Here is a 17,663-nt window from a genome sequence, read left to right as displayed (position 1 = left end):
TTAATTGGGGTTATTGGTTGCATTTTAAGCAATACGTTTCACATCCAATCAAAGTTAGGAAGGATGTTAACAAATAAATCAGACAATGCAAAATCAATTTATTGATACCCTCAAAGTTATGGTCTTGACTGATCTTGAAATAAAATCCCGAATCCTCATTGTCCGAGTTCGAGACAAGACCGGTCTCAAGACCAAGACCGGTCTCGAGTAGGCCTACTACAACACTACAAACACGTAATACAATAACTATGTAATAATTAATGAATATGTAGCCTAATACATAAAGCAAGTTAATTTAATTAAATCCCAAAATGTTTTCCTCATAATAAAAATAAAATTAAATTTGAATAGTGTATTTATATGCTGTATTTTAAGTGTATTTTGATTTGAACTTTTTAGCCAGCATAAGGATAAGAAGGCATTAAAGTGCTGGGGAGGGTGGAAATGTGAACTACAGTTCTGGGTAAACTCCATGATGATGATGATGATGATGATGTAATATTAGCTCCTGAACAGCTACTATATCGACCTTGTGGTGAGATTATTTTAACAACACCCTCTTCCAGTCAGGAACTTTTAAACTAAATTATTATTATTTTGATTGTATGCTGTTGTTTCTAATTGCTCTGTAAGAGAAAAATATACATACATTTTACAGTACAATTACTTAAGTACTGCGTTTGAACAGTTTCAATGTACAGAAACAATATTTCTGCTGGACAGTGAAGTTATGGCTAATAAATGAATGAATAATTGATTGAATTGCATTTCCCACAGGACATGCAGGCAAGTACATTCAAAGCTTCTTTATTTTATTTTTTCCAAAAAAAAGAAAGGAGTAGAAGCCACAGCTACTTCCAGCAGCAGGGGAAAAGTCCACTGAAGTCAGCTCCCCCTTCATCAAGTTCAGATAGTCCCTGTGACTTCTGGATGAACATATATGAATTTGCCATATACTTTTACATTTAGATTGTCACTCAGGTACAATCATCTTATCAAATGTCGCTGCAGCAATAGTTTTAATAGAAATCATCACACACACACACACACACACACACACAAATACCATCCTAGTACAAAGAGTACAAAGCAAAAGACATAGAGAAAAGGCTTCAACCTACTGATGTATCTGTGTATTCAGACACTGCAGCTACAACTTCAGACTGACTGGCCACATCCACAAAAGAAGGTTTTGGGAGATGAGTGTGATAAAGGGGTGTCTGGAGGACCACCTGCGTCACCTCACAATGCGTCAAATTCTGTTGCTTCTTTTTCTGAGTTCCATGAATAGTTACTTGTTTCTTGTGCTCATATATTTGATTTAATTTAAAAAGCAACTTTTCAGAAACCACTTTGCTCAGTGTATATTCATGTGCTCATACAGAGCCAACCCACACTTTAGCACACACACATTATTATTAATATCTCAATACAGAACATAAAAATACACATGAAAAAGTCCCATTAATGTGCCCATGAGCCAACTGTGAATATGATGGTTATTGTTTTTTTATCTCTTCATGTTCTACATCTAGTGGGGAAAGTAATTTTAATGACATTACAATAGGTGATGTTGACGGCACTGATGAAGAGGCTCTTCAGGCTGCAAAAGCACTTGCTGCCCCACCCAGTTCTTGCTCATATGACATGCCTTATAAAATGATGCGACAATGCATTGATACAGTCCACCAGTTAGCCTTACAGTGATGGACTGATTTCGATTATTATTTGAAGATGTTTCCAGAGCAGCAAGTCCAACACAGCCTCATCTCAAAGTATTTCCTCGGACACTGCAGGGGACCGGAAGAGGTGCTTCCAGAGTGGTTGGTATAAACAGTATCCATGGCTTGAATATTCTCACAGCTAAGACTCTGCCTACTGTGAAATTACCTCACATCACTTACAATAAATACTTATTTGCAGGTAAGGTGTGTTTGGTTTATGCTACATTTGTTTAAAGTTGTAGTTTTATTTATAAAATGAATGAATGTTTGGTTTGTGGCACTGCTTCTGCTGGTTGTATTTCATTTATATCGTCATTATTTATTTAAATAAAAGGTCAAATGAATCATTACTTTTGACATGACAATTGGAATTTCGCCACAGATGCACTGCTGCAAATATATAAATATTGCAGTACTTTCATCAGCGCCATTCTGAGGGCTGGATGGGAAGCTTTGGCACGCCGGATGTGGTCCGGGGGCCCCAGTTGATGATCACTGATTTAAAAAATTAAACCAAACAGGTGCTAATGATAACAAATTCAATATGTAGGTTGAAACACAATCAAACATTTAATGTCAAAATGTCATACACCATGGTAAGGCTAAGCACAGCAACAAGACACAAGGTAGTTATACTGCATCAGCAAGCTCTCCCCCAGGCAGACATTTCAAAGCAAACGAGGGTTCCCAGATGAGCTGTCCAAGCTCTTTTGAAGAAGCACAAAGAAACGGGCAACGCTGAGGATCGTAGATGCAGTGATTGGTCAAAGGTTACTGCAGCAGATGAAAGACACATCACGCTTAATTCCCTTCATAATCGGAAGATGTCCAGCAGTGCCATCAGCTCGGAACTGGCAGAAAACCGTGGGATCCTGGTACACCTATCTACTGTTTCGGAGAAGTCTGGTCACAAGTGGCCTTAATAGAAGACTTGCGCCCAATAAGCTGTACCTCTGATATGGAAATAAGGCCAAGCAACTCAACTATGCACCAAAACACAGGAACTAGGTAGCAGAAAAATGGCAGGATCCTGAAGGTTCCTTGCAAGTTTGTGGCTGCATTTCTGCAAATAGATTTGGGGATTTGGTCAGAATGAATGGTCTCCTCAGTGCTGACAAGTACATGCAGATACTTACTCATCAAGCAATACCATCAGGGAGGCATCTGATTGGCCCCAAACGTATTCTGCAGCATGACAGCAACTCCAAACATACAGCGAAAGTCATTAAGAACTCTCTTCAATGTCCTGAAAGTGTTGGTTTGCCTCCACAGAGCTCTGATCTCAACATCATTGAGTCTGTCTGGGAATATACAAAGAGAGAGAAGCAACTGAGGCCGCCTAAATCCACAAGAGGACTGTGGGGAGTTCTCCAAGATGTTTGGGCCAACCTACCTGCTGAGTTCCTTCAAAAACTTTGTGCAAGTGTACCTAGAAGAATTGATGCAGAGTCTTTGCATTTTGTTAGTTGATAAATAAAATCTATTAACATGTCTATTTTTGAAAGTATTCTTACATTTTTTTCCACACATGCCCAAAACATTTGCACAGTGCTGTATGTTGCAGATTTTACATACAAATCTCAACTTCTTAACTTCAGTTTGTATAAAATATGTGTTGCTATAGACTGGGATAAACAGTAGTATGTAAAGTAGTTACAGTTGACTCCACATTGAGCAGCAACATACAGTAAATGCTGCTTAAACATGAATGCATCTATTGCTACAATAATAATTCAATGATAATGTATAATACATCTAATTCTGATTAGGGCTATTCTACATTAAGTACTTTTGTACATATGTGTATTTGTTGATGAGACTTATCACTTTTACTCAGTGGTGAAGAAAGTATTCAGATTCTAGAGTATAGTACATTATATAAATACCCTTACAAGTAAAAGTCCTATATTAAAAATCTTACAAAAGTATAAGCACAGAAGTGCTGATATTATCAGAAAACCTTTTGGCCCATGTGAGTGTTACATTTTGATGTGCTACTTGATCATCAATAAAGATGCATTATGTGTAGCAATCCTTTTAATGTTGCTGGACAAGATGGAACTAATTTTTTACTTTATGTCCATTTGGGTAGTTTATTCTATAATAGTGCATCATATTTTAACAGCTAATGATGTGCTTTAGATTAAAAAAGTACAATATTCTCTAAATGTAGTGGAGTAAACACATACAGTAGCAACAAATGTACAGGTACCTCAAAAATGTATTTAATTTCAGTACTTGAGTAAATGTTCCTCCACTGCTGCTTTTGCTGCTTCCACCGCTTGAAGACAGTTGCATGACTTGATCCCAGTAAGAACACACAAACTGCAAAACTACATGTTACAATATTTATTCTGTATCATTTAAATGCATTACATATTCTGGCCAAACCTCCCAATAGGGAGATTTTCTTACATGTTAGAAAATACCAAATAAAATAGAATTAGCTTGAGTTTTAAAAAGCCTTTATGGGTAAGCCTAGAAACACAAGTGGTTCTTGATTTGTAAAATTTGTCTGTACAAATGACAGCAACGTGTCTGGTGGCCTTTAAATGTGAAACCATAAACTGAAGCATGACAAGTGACTCAGTGAAGGCGGAGAACAGACAGACGACTCCTGTTCTCTATTGTAGATAGTGTATTGTATTTAGAATAAACCTGTACTGCAATATGAGAGACGCACCAAGAAGGAAGTGCAGAATCAAACACTGGCAGTAAACTGGTTAAACATGAGAAGAGGAAACTATGACGATGCTTACTCTCAACAAGGCCGGAAAAAAGAACAGGAAGAGGTGTCCAAAATGTTGGACATTGTTTGGTCAGAATTGAACAAAAGACAATGAAAACAAAAGCCTTCTGCTCTTCAACCAAGCCTTCGCTTCTTCAGAAACCAGTTATCATAGTTTTGCACTCAGTGTTAAGTAAATTAGTTAATTTTCTGGGAGAAACACAAAGTTACCCAGCAAGAAGAATCACTGTCCAAACCAACTGCTGTATGGGCGTTAACAGGAATGAGGGTGCAGTGCTGTTGGAGCGTTTATCCTCACAATACACAGCAGGTGTTTTGCAAGTTAAATCCCCACAGAGCCTGAAGTGGACGGACAGAAGACAACCTGCTCCAAAGAAACGCAGAGAAACACAGACACAACTTTTACTGACTTTGTGTTAAGACTTTGAAATCCGGTTAGTAAGGAAGCATCTCCTGGAAAAATAAAAAGTTAAGAAAAGAAGCACCAACAGCGACACACTTTGAAATGGGACATGCTATAAGATTTGAATTTTCTAAATACACTTCTCTCATTAAAATTAGAAATTACCCAACCAGCACCAATGCTGCTGACGTGTCATTCAGTGACACTGACCTCTGGACTCCCAGTAGGAGTGGGGTGGTTCTCTATGTGGAAAAATCCAGGTTAACAACACTATTAACATTATTCATTTAATGTATGAGTAAACAGAGCAGGTAAAGTTTTCAACACTCAGTTTCCCAGTTTCTATGTTTTGCAGCCACATGTCAGCAAAAAATAACATTCATTAATCTCGGGGGAAATTAATGTCTATTTATTAATAATTAATTTCACAGAATTGAACATTTCATACTAATTCAAAGATAATAAGTATGTGGGTGACAAAATAATATTTTTAGAGCGGCAAGCATTAATGCCATTTCAGATTTTTTTTTAGAGGAGGGTTCTTTTGTGTACATCCCTTGTAGTGTGCCCTGAAATTGAATGCTAATCAATATGTAATTATTACATGTAATAGATGTAGTTTCATTCCTTTTCAGTATCAAACTTTCATAACAAACGTTATAACACAGGCACAACAGATGCTGACATTTTAAAGAACTTAAAGTATCTAGAAGCTGAACTGTGATGGATTTGTTCAGTTGTAGTATAAATCTGCACATGCATTTTAAGGACTGGTAACTTCCAGTTAAACGTGTAGAAATGTTCTGTCACCCTGTCCTGAAGAAAAAGAAAGAAGAAAAATCTCATAGGCCGCCCGCCATCATACAGGACTGAAAAAGTACATGGTCACTCCATTGACAGCTTGTTGTCTTGAAACTACACACATTTCTCCACTTAGATTCAGAGAATTAATCAAGAGCTGGAAGGAAGTTGGGGGATTTTGGGGCTCTACAAAAGTAACAAGTCTATTATTAATTAAAGAAATTGAATAAAGTGTAGTGAGTATTGTTAGTGGATAAAGACAGGACTTTGACATAGCTATTTCAATCTATTCTGAGTGTATGTTTAAATAAATTACATTCTGGACAGTTAATGTTAATTGACAATCATGAAGACCATATTCACTGCATTTGACTCAACTATCCATTCTGTGGAGCGTACACTCCATCATGGTCCTCTCCTCCAAACAAAACCAGAGACAAACAGAATGGAAAAATACTGCAATGCCAGTGAACAGTGAACGCAGCCTGAGGAGAAGGGCGATGAAAGACTCAGATGGGTTTATTCTAAGAAAGTCTCTTCATGGGGTGAATCAGTCCTATACAGTCCCCACGTTGCTTTGGTGCTTTCTGGGCTGGGCCAGGCTGTGCTGTGCCGTGCCGTGCCGAGCCGAGCCGGGGAACGAGCTTCTCAAGAGAGTTCAGACTTGCTGAGCGCGATGGCCAGCTCCAGGTCCTCTTGTTCCTGCTGGGTGAGCCTGGCAAGTCGCTCCTTTTCCTCTCGCTCGCTCTCGCGCTTTGCCCACTCTATCATGTCTTCCTCTGTTGGATACTGCACCATGAACACAGAGAACACACAGGGGGGAAGGAAAGAACACACATTTGCACAGAAATGCGGGGGAAAGGAGACACAAACACAGACAAACACATACAGTTAACAGATTCTCAAAGATAAAAATAAGTTCTTAGAGCCTGCTGATAGAAGATAACCAACAGTACGGATAATATGGTGCATGCCACCAAACTTCATAAAGGAACTGCTAATTGCAGGGCTGTTGAACTAAGTGTTGCGTTTTTTTGTGTCTGGCCCTGTAACATCCATGATAAACAATATTTTAGAGGGAATGTTTTCTGGGTACAAGGGTGTGCAGCCATGTTTTTGAGGCAAACAGACATATATCTTAACTAAATAATTAATCAGCCAATATTAGTTTATATTCAAATAAACACATTCATTAAGAATCCCTTAAATTTGTCTATGTACCGTTTTAAAGTTGAAAATGAAACTGGCCAGAGCTCTGTGTTGAACAACCCATGTGACAGTTTCTAAATTGCATCAAACATATCTTAACATTTCTGTACTGCAACTTCTTGTTTTCTTTTTTTTTTTTTGCCAGGAAATGAGAGGAACAAGAGCAATGGGAATGACATGCAAGGAATGTTTCAGATTATATGGTACGCATCTTATACCCTAGGCCAATGTGTCAACCCCTGCAATTTCTTCTTGCTGAAAATATTTCTAATGAGTAAAAAAAAAAAAAAAAAGAATAAAGTTGCCATTTTATTTCTGTGGGGGTTTAAGAGAGGAGGTTTTAAAGCCAACAGACATCAGTGTCAGATATCTCAATGCCTGAATTGACATTTATGATCAATACTATAATATTGGACATTTAGACTTGTCATTGCAGGAGAAGCACTAATTTGTAGTTCATCAATATTTATCTGTATCAGTGAGCCAGCATGCAGCAACAGAGCCCTCAAACTGACACCCCTGAATGTAACACATCCATCACTAATGTTATTAGTTAGCCCTGTGTTTGATAAGTCAAAAAGCTTCATTCAGTCCCCCTACCAAAACAAAAAAAACCCCAAGCCATTTCAATGAATTTGGATGAGCATGAAGAATGTGACAGTCACACATATTGTGGAGGTATGTCTTCAGGATAAAAGCAGCGACTGAAATGGGACTTGTTTGTGAAAACATAGATCTTCAGTGAAAAATGAAAGGGAGCTGTAACGTTTCTTGGTTCACACATACAACAAAAGGCAAAGGATGAGAATTTTAAAATACACAGTACGCTGGTTAAGTCAGTTAATCAGTACAGACCGGACATGCACTGTGTCAGCAGGTTCATTGTTCTCAATGAATAACAGACAGAAGCACCACAGGTCATCCAGTGTGTATCCACCCATGCAAAGAAAAGTAGACAGCGATGACGACGTGAGAACATTTAAGAAACATAAAAGATTTAGTAGAGAACATGCATTTATTACTTGTAGCCGATAAATCCCACTGCTGCTTTTAAGTATGAATGAAATCAGACATCAATTAAGTACTTAGCAAGAGGAATGACTTGTTGTATTGCTAAACCCTACACATATCCGCTTCTTTTGTCGTTACCTTCTTTAATTTCAGTTACTGAAATGATTTGATGGGATTCTGTCAAAATACTTTTAAAAGGACCATACTGGTGTTTTTGGATGTTTTTGTCCATTTAGTACAAATCCAAGTTTATATGATTGCCAATGATTACCCAGAGCATATCACACTATTATATAGTGGACCATTTTTCCTGCTTTCCATTAAAAAAAGAAAACTTGACATTATTAGCTAAATTTGCATATCAGTCCATGTTTACATTGCAACACAGCAATGCAGAAATAACAGAACTGACAAACAAAAGTAGGTGGCTTGAAAGGCAGAAAATAATCTTAAATTTAAAGCATGCTTTGGGGAAAAAACATTGGTATGGTCCTTTAAAAGCGCAGGCATTTGCAGATAGTGGTGTCATGGATGCACACAGAAGCCAGAGATGGTGCCCTTGATTCAACTCTTTATTCAACTTTAATGACACAGGTGTAAAGACACACAGAGAGAATACAGGCGATCTGTTTCTCCACAACACACTGCTGACCAGACAAAGGCTGAATGATGAACTGCTAAAGGAAGGGGTGGATGGGTGAACAGATGGATGCATGGATAAATAAATAGCAGCATGTGTAAAGGAAAAAAACAAAACAACACTGATTTGAGGAATGGTGGAGGCAGTGGTATGAGTGAATGAGAGCCAGCCAATCAAACACACAGTTAGCGCGTGCAGGTTCAACAGGGACATGCGGGTGCAATCAAGTGATGGGAGAGGCACTAGAATCAACACCGTCTTTAATAATAACAATCATCATCATCCATAATAGTCATCCATCCCAAATTCACAGCGTGACAGTACATTTCTAAGGGGTATTAGAAAGAAATGAGCTGAGAGGATTTTAATACTGTTACCAATTTATTCCTGACATATCAATAGGGGTTTAAACCATGTTTAGAGCAATATACAATGATTTATTTTGCGGTTTTGCCACAACAGTTACAACTGTGCTTCTTTTATTCTTCTGAATCTTAGATATAGGACTATTTGGACATAGCTCAGTGAGCGAGAAGAAAACAGACAGGGAAGTAAAATTCCCTTGTTCTTCTCTGTTAAAGCAAGATCATTATTACAGCAACCTGGCTCTTGCTTGTGAGAAGAAATGATTCAATGCAGTATTTCTCAAAAAAAGGCATCAGTAGTGTAGCTTAGCTGTTCCATTTTTTCATGGCGCACGTTTAATTAATGAGTTTGTAACGTTGTTACATGCTCAAACGGTCTGAAATGGGATCTCACTCTTGCTTCCCGTTAGTCGAGGTCAAGTGATATAAAGCCTTTAAGGCCATAATTGTGCCAACTTAGCGACAAACAGACTGAGCCCAGTCACTGGTCAGACCCAGAATGGCCACTTCGCACTACTGGCAATATGAAATTTACCTGAGTTGCAGTGTAAAAAGGCACGGAAAATGAAACATTTTGCAATTAAATAGGACATGCACATGCACAGGCTGTAATGTCAGTGTGCTGAGTTGAGGGGGGGTGAATGGGTAACAAAAGCCAAATACAAGCAGCCTGCTATCTCTCCATTCACTGCCGAACATTAGGAGGGTCGTGGGATCATAAAGATAGGTGTGTATAATTCATTTTTAAAAGAATGTGTGTGTTATTACAAATATGTTGCAGAGTTAATATATTAAATGTATTTAAAACTGCTATAACGACATTTCTGTAGACAGTGCAACTTCCATCATAGGTTTAGATTAAGTGCAATCCCAATATTAATCAGTTACAAATAAAGAATTACAAGTATAAAGAATCTTTACATGGCAAGGTAATGTTGCATTCATAATAAATATTAAAATTCACAGGATGCAAGAAAAACAAACTCAAATGTTGAAGATTTTATAGCTTATGCTAATATCTTATAAATAAACTAATGTATCAATAACCTGAGTTACTATGTGACACTTTTCATAAGCTGATTGGCTAATCACTTCTTTGGGACTTCTTAAATGGCAGTGGATGGAGTGATTTATAAAGCTTGCCTGATTAGCTTGATGGTTGTTGTGACTTAAATAAAACAACTGAATGTGATTTATTAGCAGGGGGAAAAAAAGAGAAGAGGGCTTGACTACTGAGAGTCAGGTGAAGGTGAGGGAGAGGGCGAAAGGGAGGTGCTCACTTTATCAAAGCTGGCAAATCGGTCAGCTTCCCTTACGTTGTGACGAGGAGGGGAGGAGGGGGCGAAGGGGTCGGCTAAAGGATCCTTAGCAGGCAAGGAAGAGGAGGAGGCTGAGGAGGTGAAGTCTCCAGAAGGCTGTGGAAGGAAGGGCCCTCGTCGTTGGAAGGAGTCAGAGGACTCTACTCTGGAGATAGACGACCTCTTGCCTGATAAGCCACAGACAGGCAGACATGTACAAAAGTCAATACAGACAGAAAAGGAATGGACACAGAGAATAAGCGAGATCTACTGTAAAAAGACATTAACATTTAATACAATACTAAGGTAATTTAAACTTCAAATGACAAACACAAAGTTTTAAAACATCCTAAATTGACTAATAAGAGCACTACAATTTGACCACAGTTACCTTTGCATAGTGAGACTGAACAATGCACGTACAGACCTGGAGGTGGAGGAGGTGGTCTGGTTGGCGTACCCGTTTTTGGGGGCAGGGCTGGGGGCACGTCAGGGGCGGCAGGCTGGCTGTCTTCCTGGAACAGGTTCTTGTTGTTGACGCCAAACTGGTCAGCACCGTTTGACTGAGACAGAAAGTTCACACAAATCAAACACACACAGTATTTGCAAAAACAGAAGAAATAGATCGGGGGTGGAATCACAGCAGCTGTGAGGCTATTTTTCGATTTAGTGAACACATTAGTCGGGGTGGAGTACAGTACCTTTAGTGCATAGTTTTCCTTCTTTTATTTATTTATTTATTTATTTTTTTAAATACTGCAAATATACTGAATGACTACATTATTAAACAACATTTTTAGAAAACACAATTTATGATATTACACATTCAGTATCATTGCTTTTTGTATGTACTGAACGATGAGTTTACTGTCCATTTCCTCCACAGGGGAGAATTGAGTACAAGCGTTCCAGTTGTTTCCTCCTAAAAACCACAACACACTCAGCCACTCACCCATAGTCTTCCTGGATGTTCTGGTTTTACAGAAGCGAGTTCACTTTGTCGCAACAATTTCGACTTTGCTCAACTCAACTGACTGACTGATATTCAGCATCATACTAAGGGTTATTTCGGCACTATGTAGGTGAAGCACAGGGCATGAACAACATCACTTGATTACCTTTGTCAGGGCACTGAAATCTGCAAAGCCCCCTCCAAATGATTCATTACCAAACACAGCAGCAAATGGATCTGAAACACACAAACATAATGGTCACTGAGCGTGTAACATTGGCAATACTCAAATATACACTGTAAATAGTGAATTTGGGTCAATATAATTTCAACAGCTGCAATGGGATCTGTCCCCAGAGGGTGGCGGTATGCCACAAGTCATACCTGGATCTGTGCTGGCGCTCACTGTAGTACCACCTGGAGCAAAGGGGTCATTTGTTGCTGCAGTGTCCTTCTAAAAACAAGACATACAGTATTTAACATATTGTACAATAACCTATGCTGTGGACATGAATATCCTTTCACATACACATGATTAACTGCATCAATTTACATTATACACAGATAAAACACTACCGCTGATCCCATTCATAACTCAACAAATTCACATTTAGCAGAAACATTTAATAAAACTAATTTATTTCCACTTTCAAATCCTAACTGTTCCCCTTGATTACTCTTTTGCAGGGAAGGCAAGACAACAGCATGAAAAGTATACTATTACAACACTACTAATACCTAATCTGAAAATTAGTATTAAATACAAGGCTTCTGCTATTACTTCCTGTCATTTTGACACCTCTGAAAAACTTACAATTAAATGAACTGAGGCTTTATTGTGTTTTTAAACAGATTTCTGACCATATAGATCACAGGTACATTGGCATAAAGCTTTACGTTTTATTCAAGTTTGGTTAGATGATGGAAAATAGTCTGGCTACAATTAAAAATATAGGTCTGGTAACTGCCATGTTTTCACAAATGAATGATAAATGTAAACAAACCCCTACCAGCATCATAAAACATTAATGACTGAGATTTACCTGTTGTTGCTTCCTTATATCAAGAATGGCTAATAACCTCCCATTTAATTTGGGAGTGAGTACACTGGGACCAAGTTTTACATCCAACCTACTCACCACAGCCAGATCAGAGCTGGGGGGAGAGCAGCTGAAGGGATCTGCCCCTCCGCCCTGAGAACCAAATGGATCTGCCTCCCCAGTGGCGTTCATCGTGCCTCCAAATGGGTCAGAATCAGCCATATTGTTCCCTGTGGATCTGAATGGATCCTTGGCTGCTAATGCTGGATTGGTAGGCTTGGACATGAAGGGATCTGGACTTGCTGCTGGTGCAGCTGCTGTGTCATTCAGCTTGGCTGCAAACAGGTCTGGTTCTGGCATTCCAGCAGTGGTACCAAACGGGTCAGCTGAGGCAGAGAAAGGGTCGTCTGAGGAAAAGGGGGCGCTGGAGTTCTGTGTGAAGAAAGAGTCTGCAGCAAAGGGGTCTGACCCTTTAAACGGATCTCCTCCAAATGGATCTGAAACAGCGACAGATACAGACTGTGATTCACAGATATAGTAGATATATATGCTTGTCAGATAACACATCAAATAAATGACGCATTTTTTAGGATTTGGTTTACATGAGAGAGATTAGTTTGCCTGTTCATCACTTAGAGAACTTACCTGCAACATCTGCTTTTCCAAACGGATCATCAATGAATGGATCGTCTAGAAGATTATAAATGTAAAATGTACAATAAATACAATTAAATCTGTAAAACAAATCAATTTGAGGAGTAGGTTGACTTTTTGCCTCTGTGTTTACTTGTAAGCTATTAACTAAACTTTAGATGTTTGTGGGGACTCACGGTCAGTAAAAGGGTCTGAATGGAAGAAGTCAATCTCAGGCAAGGAGGGAGGGCTGGTCTGAGGCGGCATAGAGCAAGGGCCGACTTGAGGTGGTAAAGAGGAGGTGGTGGTTTCTGGGGACTCTGCTGGCTCTTGTTTGCTCTCTGGCTCTGGCGATGCAACCTGTTAGTAAATGACGACACATTTTGATGAATTAATCTGACAACCTCAGAATGGTAGGGTTGGATCCCACCAATTGTTTAATGTGCTTTTTAAGGCATTTACAACTGCATTTAGATTTGTCAACGTTTGATCAGATTATCCAAGAAAAGGTACTGTTTTTTTTTTTTTGCTGTGGCAGTATCACAGTCTGCAGGTGTACTAATGGAAATAATGACCCACAAAAGAAAAAATGGATTAACACAGGTCTGTGGTGTAAAAGGAGTTTTATAAAATTGGTTAAATGACAAAAATATACAGAAACCCAGGAATTTAGGAAAACAAGATCAGCCCAATGTTGTTGGCAGTCTGTATCACACAGCTATACTTCAGTAACTCCAGGTCTTTACCTTTGGTGGACTCTCTTTAGGGGATTCCTCTGCATCATCTATGACCTCCGAGGAGACGTCGGGTGTGGGGCTACTGTGTTCCTGGAGACATGAACAGACAATACAGCAAGAGTTACATATACATTATATTTGGTACAATTCTTGTATTGCTACAAAACTATGATCACACTGAATGCAAATTAAGTCTGCTGGTCTTGCACTAGTGCTAAAAAAAGACGAAAATCTTTGTTTTTCTCACTTTGTTGATACAAAAGTTCAAACAGGCATCTGTAGAACTTAGATCATTACAATACAACTGAGAACATGACTGACTAAATTAAGAGGTTAAGTAATTAATACATTTTTACTATGTCTCATGGATTTTAAATCTGGCCATTTTAGATCTGGCCATTTCGTTTTTTAAATGCTTCAAAAACAGGAGGAAAAACTCTATATTATATAGGATATTCAAACGTCATTTCATTACAATACATTTGTTAATCCAAAGACTTTCTTTACAGGGATTGTATAATTGTGATAAATTATCTCCATTAATATAAGATATAAGTTTATAATTAATTACAATTCTTTGTTAGCGCTGTGGAGCTTTGGGAGAATACTGCAACGGATAGCGCTTTGAGTGTGCAACGCCTCTGTGCGCCATCTGTGGGGCCAGAGCATAAAAAAGCTTAAAAGTCTTCTGAGGACGTAATTCAGGACTGCTTGGACCTATTCATTCTAAAAGAGCAATGGCCAATAGGGAAACTCCACCACTCGGCCGACCAATGGTGTAACTTCATCTCTCAGTGAGGGACAGACGTGGCCACGCTTTGTTGCAGTCTAACCAATAAACAGTCCCGCACACTTGTAGTAGGAAGTGATGCAGGCCTTACATTATTTTACATCAACAAAAACAACTGATAACTAATGCAAATGTATTTATTACCGTAACAGTGTTCTCTAAGGGCTTGGCCAGAGTCGACACACTATTATAGATATCAGAGGAGGCTAGACTTGTATAGAGATCATCCAAGGGATCAGGTTTAAGCTTTTCCTCCTCTGGAGTATTTGGACTCTCTTCTTCCTTCTCTTCTTCCTCTTGTGTCTCATTGACCCCTTCTTTCTCTTTTTGATCTGAATGTTCTTTCTGCTGATTGCAAACAGAAATAGGTTCTTCCTCTTTCAGCTCTTTGGGCTGGTCCTCCTGGAAGAGGTCCAACTGGAAGGGGTCCCCTTGGTGCAGCTCTGCAGTGGGGCCTGCTGATCCATTTACCATGACAGGAGAACTATCCTCCAGGGCCCTCTTCCAGCTAAGCTGGGCAGTTACAGACCTCTCCTCCACTTGAAGGTCGTTCAGCTTCTGCTGAACCTAAAAGAGATGGAGAGGTTCGAAGAATAACAGAGAAAACTAAAACATAGGTCCTATTTTCTATGGAGAAAGGAATCTTTATGAGCATGAGAGACAGATTTACACAAACCAACCTGTGCAACTTGTGTAAAGGAGTCACGGACAGACTTTTGCAGAGGTGTGAGCTGCTCCTGAGCGGCCTGGACCTTTTCCTGCAGCCTCCTGCTCTCCTCCTGCAGAGCGAGGAGCTCCTCTCGGGCCTGGACCAACTCCTCCTCAAACTGACATATCCTGTGTTCCTGCTCCTCATGCTCTGACTGCAGCGATGAAATCTGTGATGAACATAACTGAATAAGCTGGTATCACTCAGGAGAATGGAGTCACATGACTGGAGTGGGTATGCTACTGATGTGCTTTGCTAGTGGTCAGTCATTTCAAATTGTTTTACAGTACTGAAATAAATTAATCTGCCTTGAAAAACATTCTACTAGACCTACCAGTGTGGTCTCTTGACTGGTCTGCTGGCGAATGTGAGTCAGCTGCTCTTCCAGGGAGCCTTTCTGTTGGTCTAGCTCCTCCAAGGCTTCCTGGACCTTCTGACGCTGAGCCTGGAGCCGCTGCAGCTCCTCGCTCTCCCTCGCCACCTCATCCTGTAAGTCCTTCAAACATCAAGCCAAAGAGGAGACGGGGAAATAAGCATGTGTTTGTGTGTTCTTTCACAGGCAAAAAAAAGTGTTAGAAAACAAACTTGATTCTGGCCGGGCAACTTTGTTTCAAGTCATTCCCCTCTATCTCCCCACATTATCAGGTCTCTCTCTACTGTGATGTCTAATAGGCATAAACTAAAAAAAAAGTGGCAGCACTCTAGAGTTAAGCTGAATACACACAAGAAGTGACTCATCAGCAGAGTGGAAGTGCCACAAAATGATGATTAATCCATCCCACAGAGACACCAACTTCTGTTACAAATTCAAACAAAACTGTTATCCTTGGCTGTACAGGCTTTTATTTTGGTTTAGAGGCTGCAGATTGCTTAATAACTAAATATGTCTGTAAGACTCCTTTCAGCAGCAGCTGAGTACAGCTTTGCAGCTTAAAGGACAGCAGCAGTGTTTACAAGGGAGGCTAATAATCAGAAATATCTCCACCACTGACACGTGCACAGAAAAAGTTTGACGTGTTACACCACAGCCACATGTAAGTCAGTACACAGGCGTTACATCCTCTTGTCCTTTTTATTTGAATTGCACGCCAGTAGTGACAGTCCAGAACAATTGTTGTCAAGTTAACAATGAATACTACCACTCAGTTGATACACAAGTGAAAACAAAATACTGCATGTAAAAAAGGAGGACATGCATTAAAATGTGCACATCGCAGTGAGTGTATCGGTTTCTTTACAAGGACGATTAAAAATGCTCCAGAAAAGCTTCTGAAAACTGAACGGGGTTTGAGATGTGTGATATGGGCAATATTTTTCCTCTATATAAAAATGTTTCCGAGTATCCGTGGGCATTTTCCCTTTATTCAGAGGAAGACTTTAGAGAAGAGGGGGAATGAGATGCAACAAAGGCATTTGGATGGACCCAGGGATGTTGCAATCGCAATTTATAGAATTCATCTTAACCACTAGTTCAACCAACATCCCCATATAGATATCTTATATGGGCGGCCTACACAAGTAGATTTTCTTCCAAACCAACAAATATATTTTGCATGGATTATTCTCCTTTTCAAACATTTATGGAAAAGCAGCTGAGAAGACATATTGATTAAACTTCCAAAATGTGGCTTTGAAGTACAAATGCGTATACTGGAAAATGACTTCCACTAGTCAAAATTTAGCTTGTGAAACCAATGCCGTTTTGCAGCTGAAGTGATGGACGTCTCACCGCCTCCATATGGCTGCAACAAATAAATTATCTGCTTTTGAGAAACAGTACAGAGGAAGTCTTAGTGTAGAATCTAGGCAGAGGAAGCGGCACAGATCACGACAACCAAACCACACAATATGTGATGTCGAGGAATATATTTAGAGAACACATTGCAGTATAAATAGCCAAAAGCACTTCAGGCAACCCTGCAGTGCAGCTAGGAAATTTAGCTACATCAGCGCATCACACCCCCTGAGACCCACCCTCACACTCAAAACATCAGACTGAACTCCCAAAAGGAGCAGACTAGCCCTTTCAGCCATCAGCTCCCAAAATAGAGCCCATCTCTCAGGGTCTGAGCAGGCAGACACGCCTACACAAGGTCTCCACACCAGTCTCTGCCTCTCTGTGAAACATTAACTGTGTTTCTGAACAAGCATCTAAGACTGAAGGCCAAATGTAGCGTTGATCTCCTCCTTCAGCACATACATCACAACAAAAGTGAACAACTGCTATAGAACCTATGGCTCTTAGGTTCTGCTTTGTCCTACCAGGATTTTTATTATCAAATTTTCATTATTTTTAAAAAGGGATATGCAGTGGAAATATATACACACTCATGCTTGTACACTAGCTATGTTTCAACACCAGTCCTACGAAAGGCACTGCTTACAAAAACAAGAGAGCAGAAAATCAGCCTTTCTGCTATATATCTATACGACCAAGCCATCGAGTCTGGCTGCCCATTAATCCCTCATTCCCTCTGTACTGGGATCAGAGACAAACTCACAGACAAACACAAACAGCGAGACCTTACCTGCACTTCGTTCGTGCGCTGTCTGATGGCCTCCTCCTTCTCCCTGATCTCCTCTTCAACAGAGCTTTTCTCCC

The 17,663-nt window shown here is 39.6% G+C and overlaps 1 protein-coding gene across 3 annotated transcripts in view; it reads right to left on the bottom strand.

Moving 5' to 3' along the window:
- Nucleotides 1-4,058: 4,058 nt before the first annotated feature.
- Nucleotides 4,059-17,663, bottom strand: part of eps15 (epidermal growth factor receptor pathway substrate 15) — a 28,590-nt gene continuing 14,985 nt past the window's right edge. For 2 of the 3 annotated variants that reach the window (XM_038715924.1, XM_038715922.1), the window contains exons 13-25: nucleotides 17,590-17,662; nucleotides 15,396-15,557; nucleotides 15,033-15,230; nucleotides 14,497-14,919; nucleotides 13,572-13,652; nucleotides 13,023-13,185; nucleotides 12,838-12,882; nucleotides 12,292-12,689; nucleotides 11,537-11,606; nucleotides 11,319-11,389; nucleotides 10,628-10,763; nucleotides 10,183-10,388; nucleotides 4,059-6,466 (exon numbers count right to left, since the gene is read on the bottom strand). In XM_038715924.1, coding sequence (XP_038571852.1) covers nucleotides 6,326-6,466; nucleotides 10,183-10,388; nucleotides 10,628-10,763; nucleotides 11,319-11,389; nucleotides 11,537-11,606; nucleotides 12,292-12,689; nucleotides 12,838-12,882; nucleotides 13,023-13,185; nucleotides 13,572-13,652; nucleotides 14,497-14,919; nucleotides 15,033-15,230; nucleotides 15,396-15,557; nucleotides 17,590-17,662 — 2,167 coding nt within the window. In that variant the 3' untranslated portion in view covers nucleotides 4,059-6,325. The remainder of the gene's footprint in view (nucleotides 6,467-10,182; nucleotides 10,389-10,627; nucleotides 10,764-11,318; nucleotides 11,390-11,536; nucleotides 11,607-12,291; nucleotides 12,690-12,837; nucleotides 12,883-13,022; nucleotides 13,186-13,571; nucleotides 13,653-14,496; nucleotides 14,920-15,032; nucleotides 15,231-15,395; nucleotides 15,558-17,589; nucleotide 17,663) is intronic. The other variant, XM_038715925.1, reaches the window with a different exon arrangement.

The sequence above is a fragment of the Micropterus salmoides genome, unplaced genomic scaffold (assembly GCF_014851395.1).
Source record: "Micropterus salmoides isolate LMB-PRFRI ecotype aquatic unplaced genomic scaffold, ASM1485139v1 Ms_hic_scaffold_13, whole genome shotgun sequence".
Classification (NCBI taxonomy): domain Eukaryota; kingdom Metazoa; phylum Chordata; class Actinopteri; order Centrarchiformes; family Centrarchidae; genus Micropterus; species Micropterus salmoides.
This window is presented reverse-complemented; position numbering and strand designations above follow the sequence as displayed.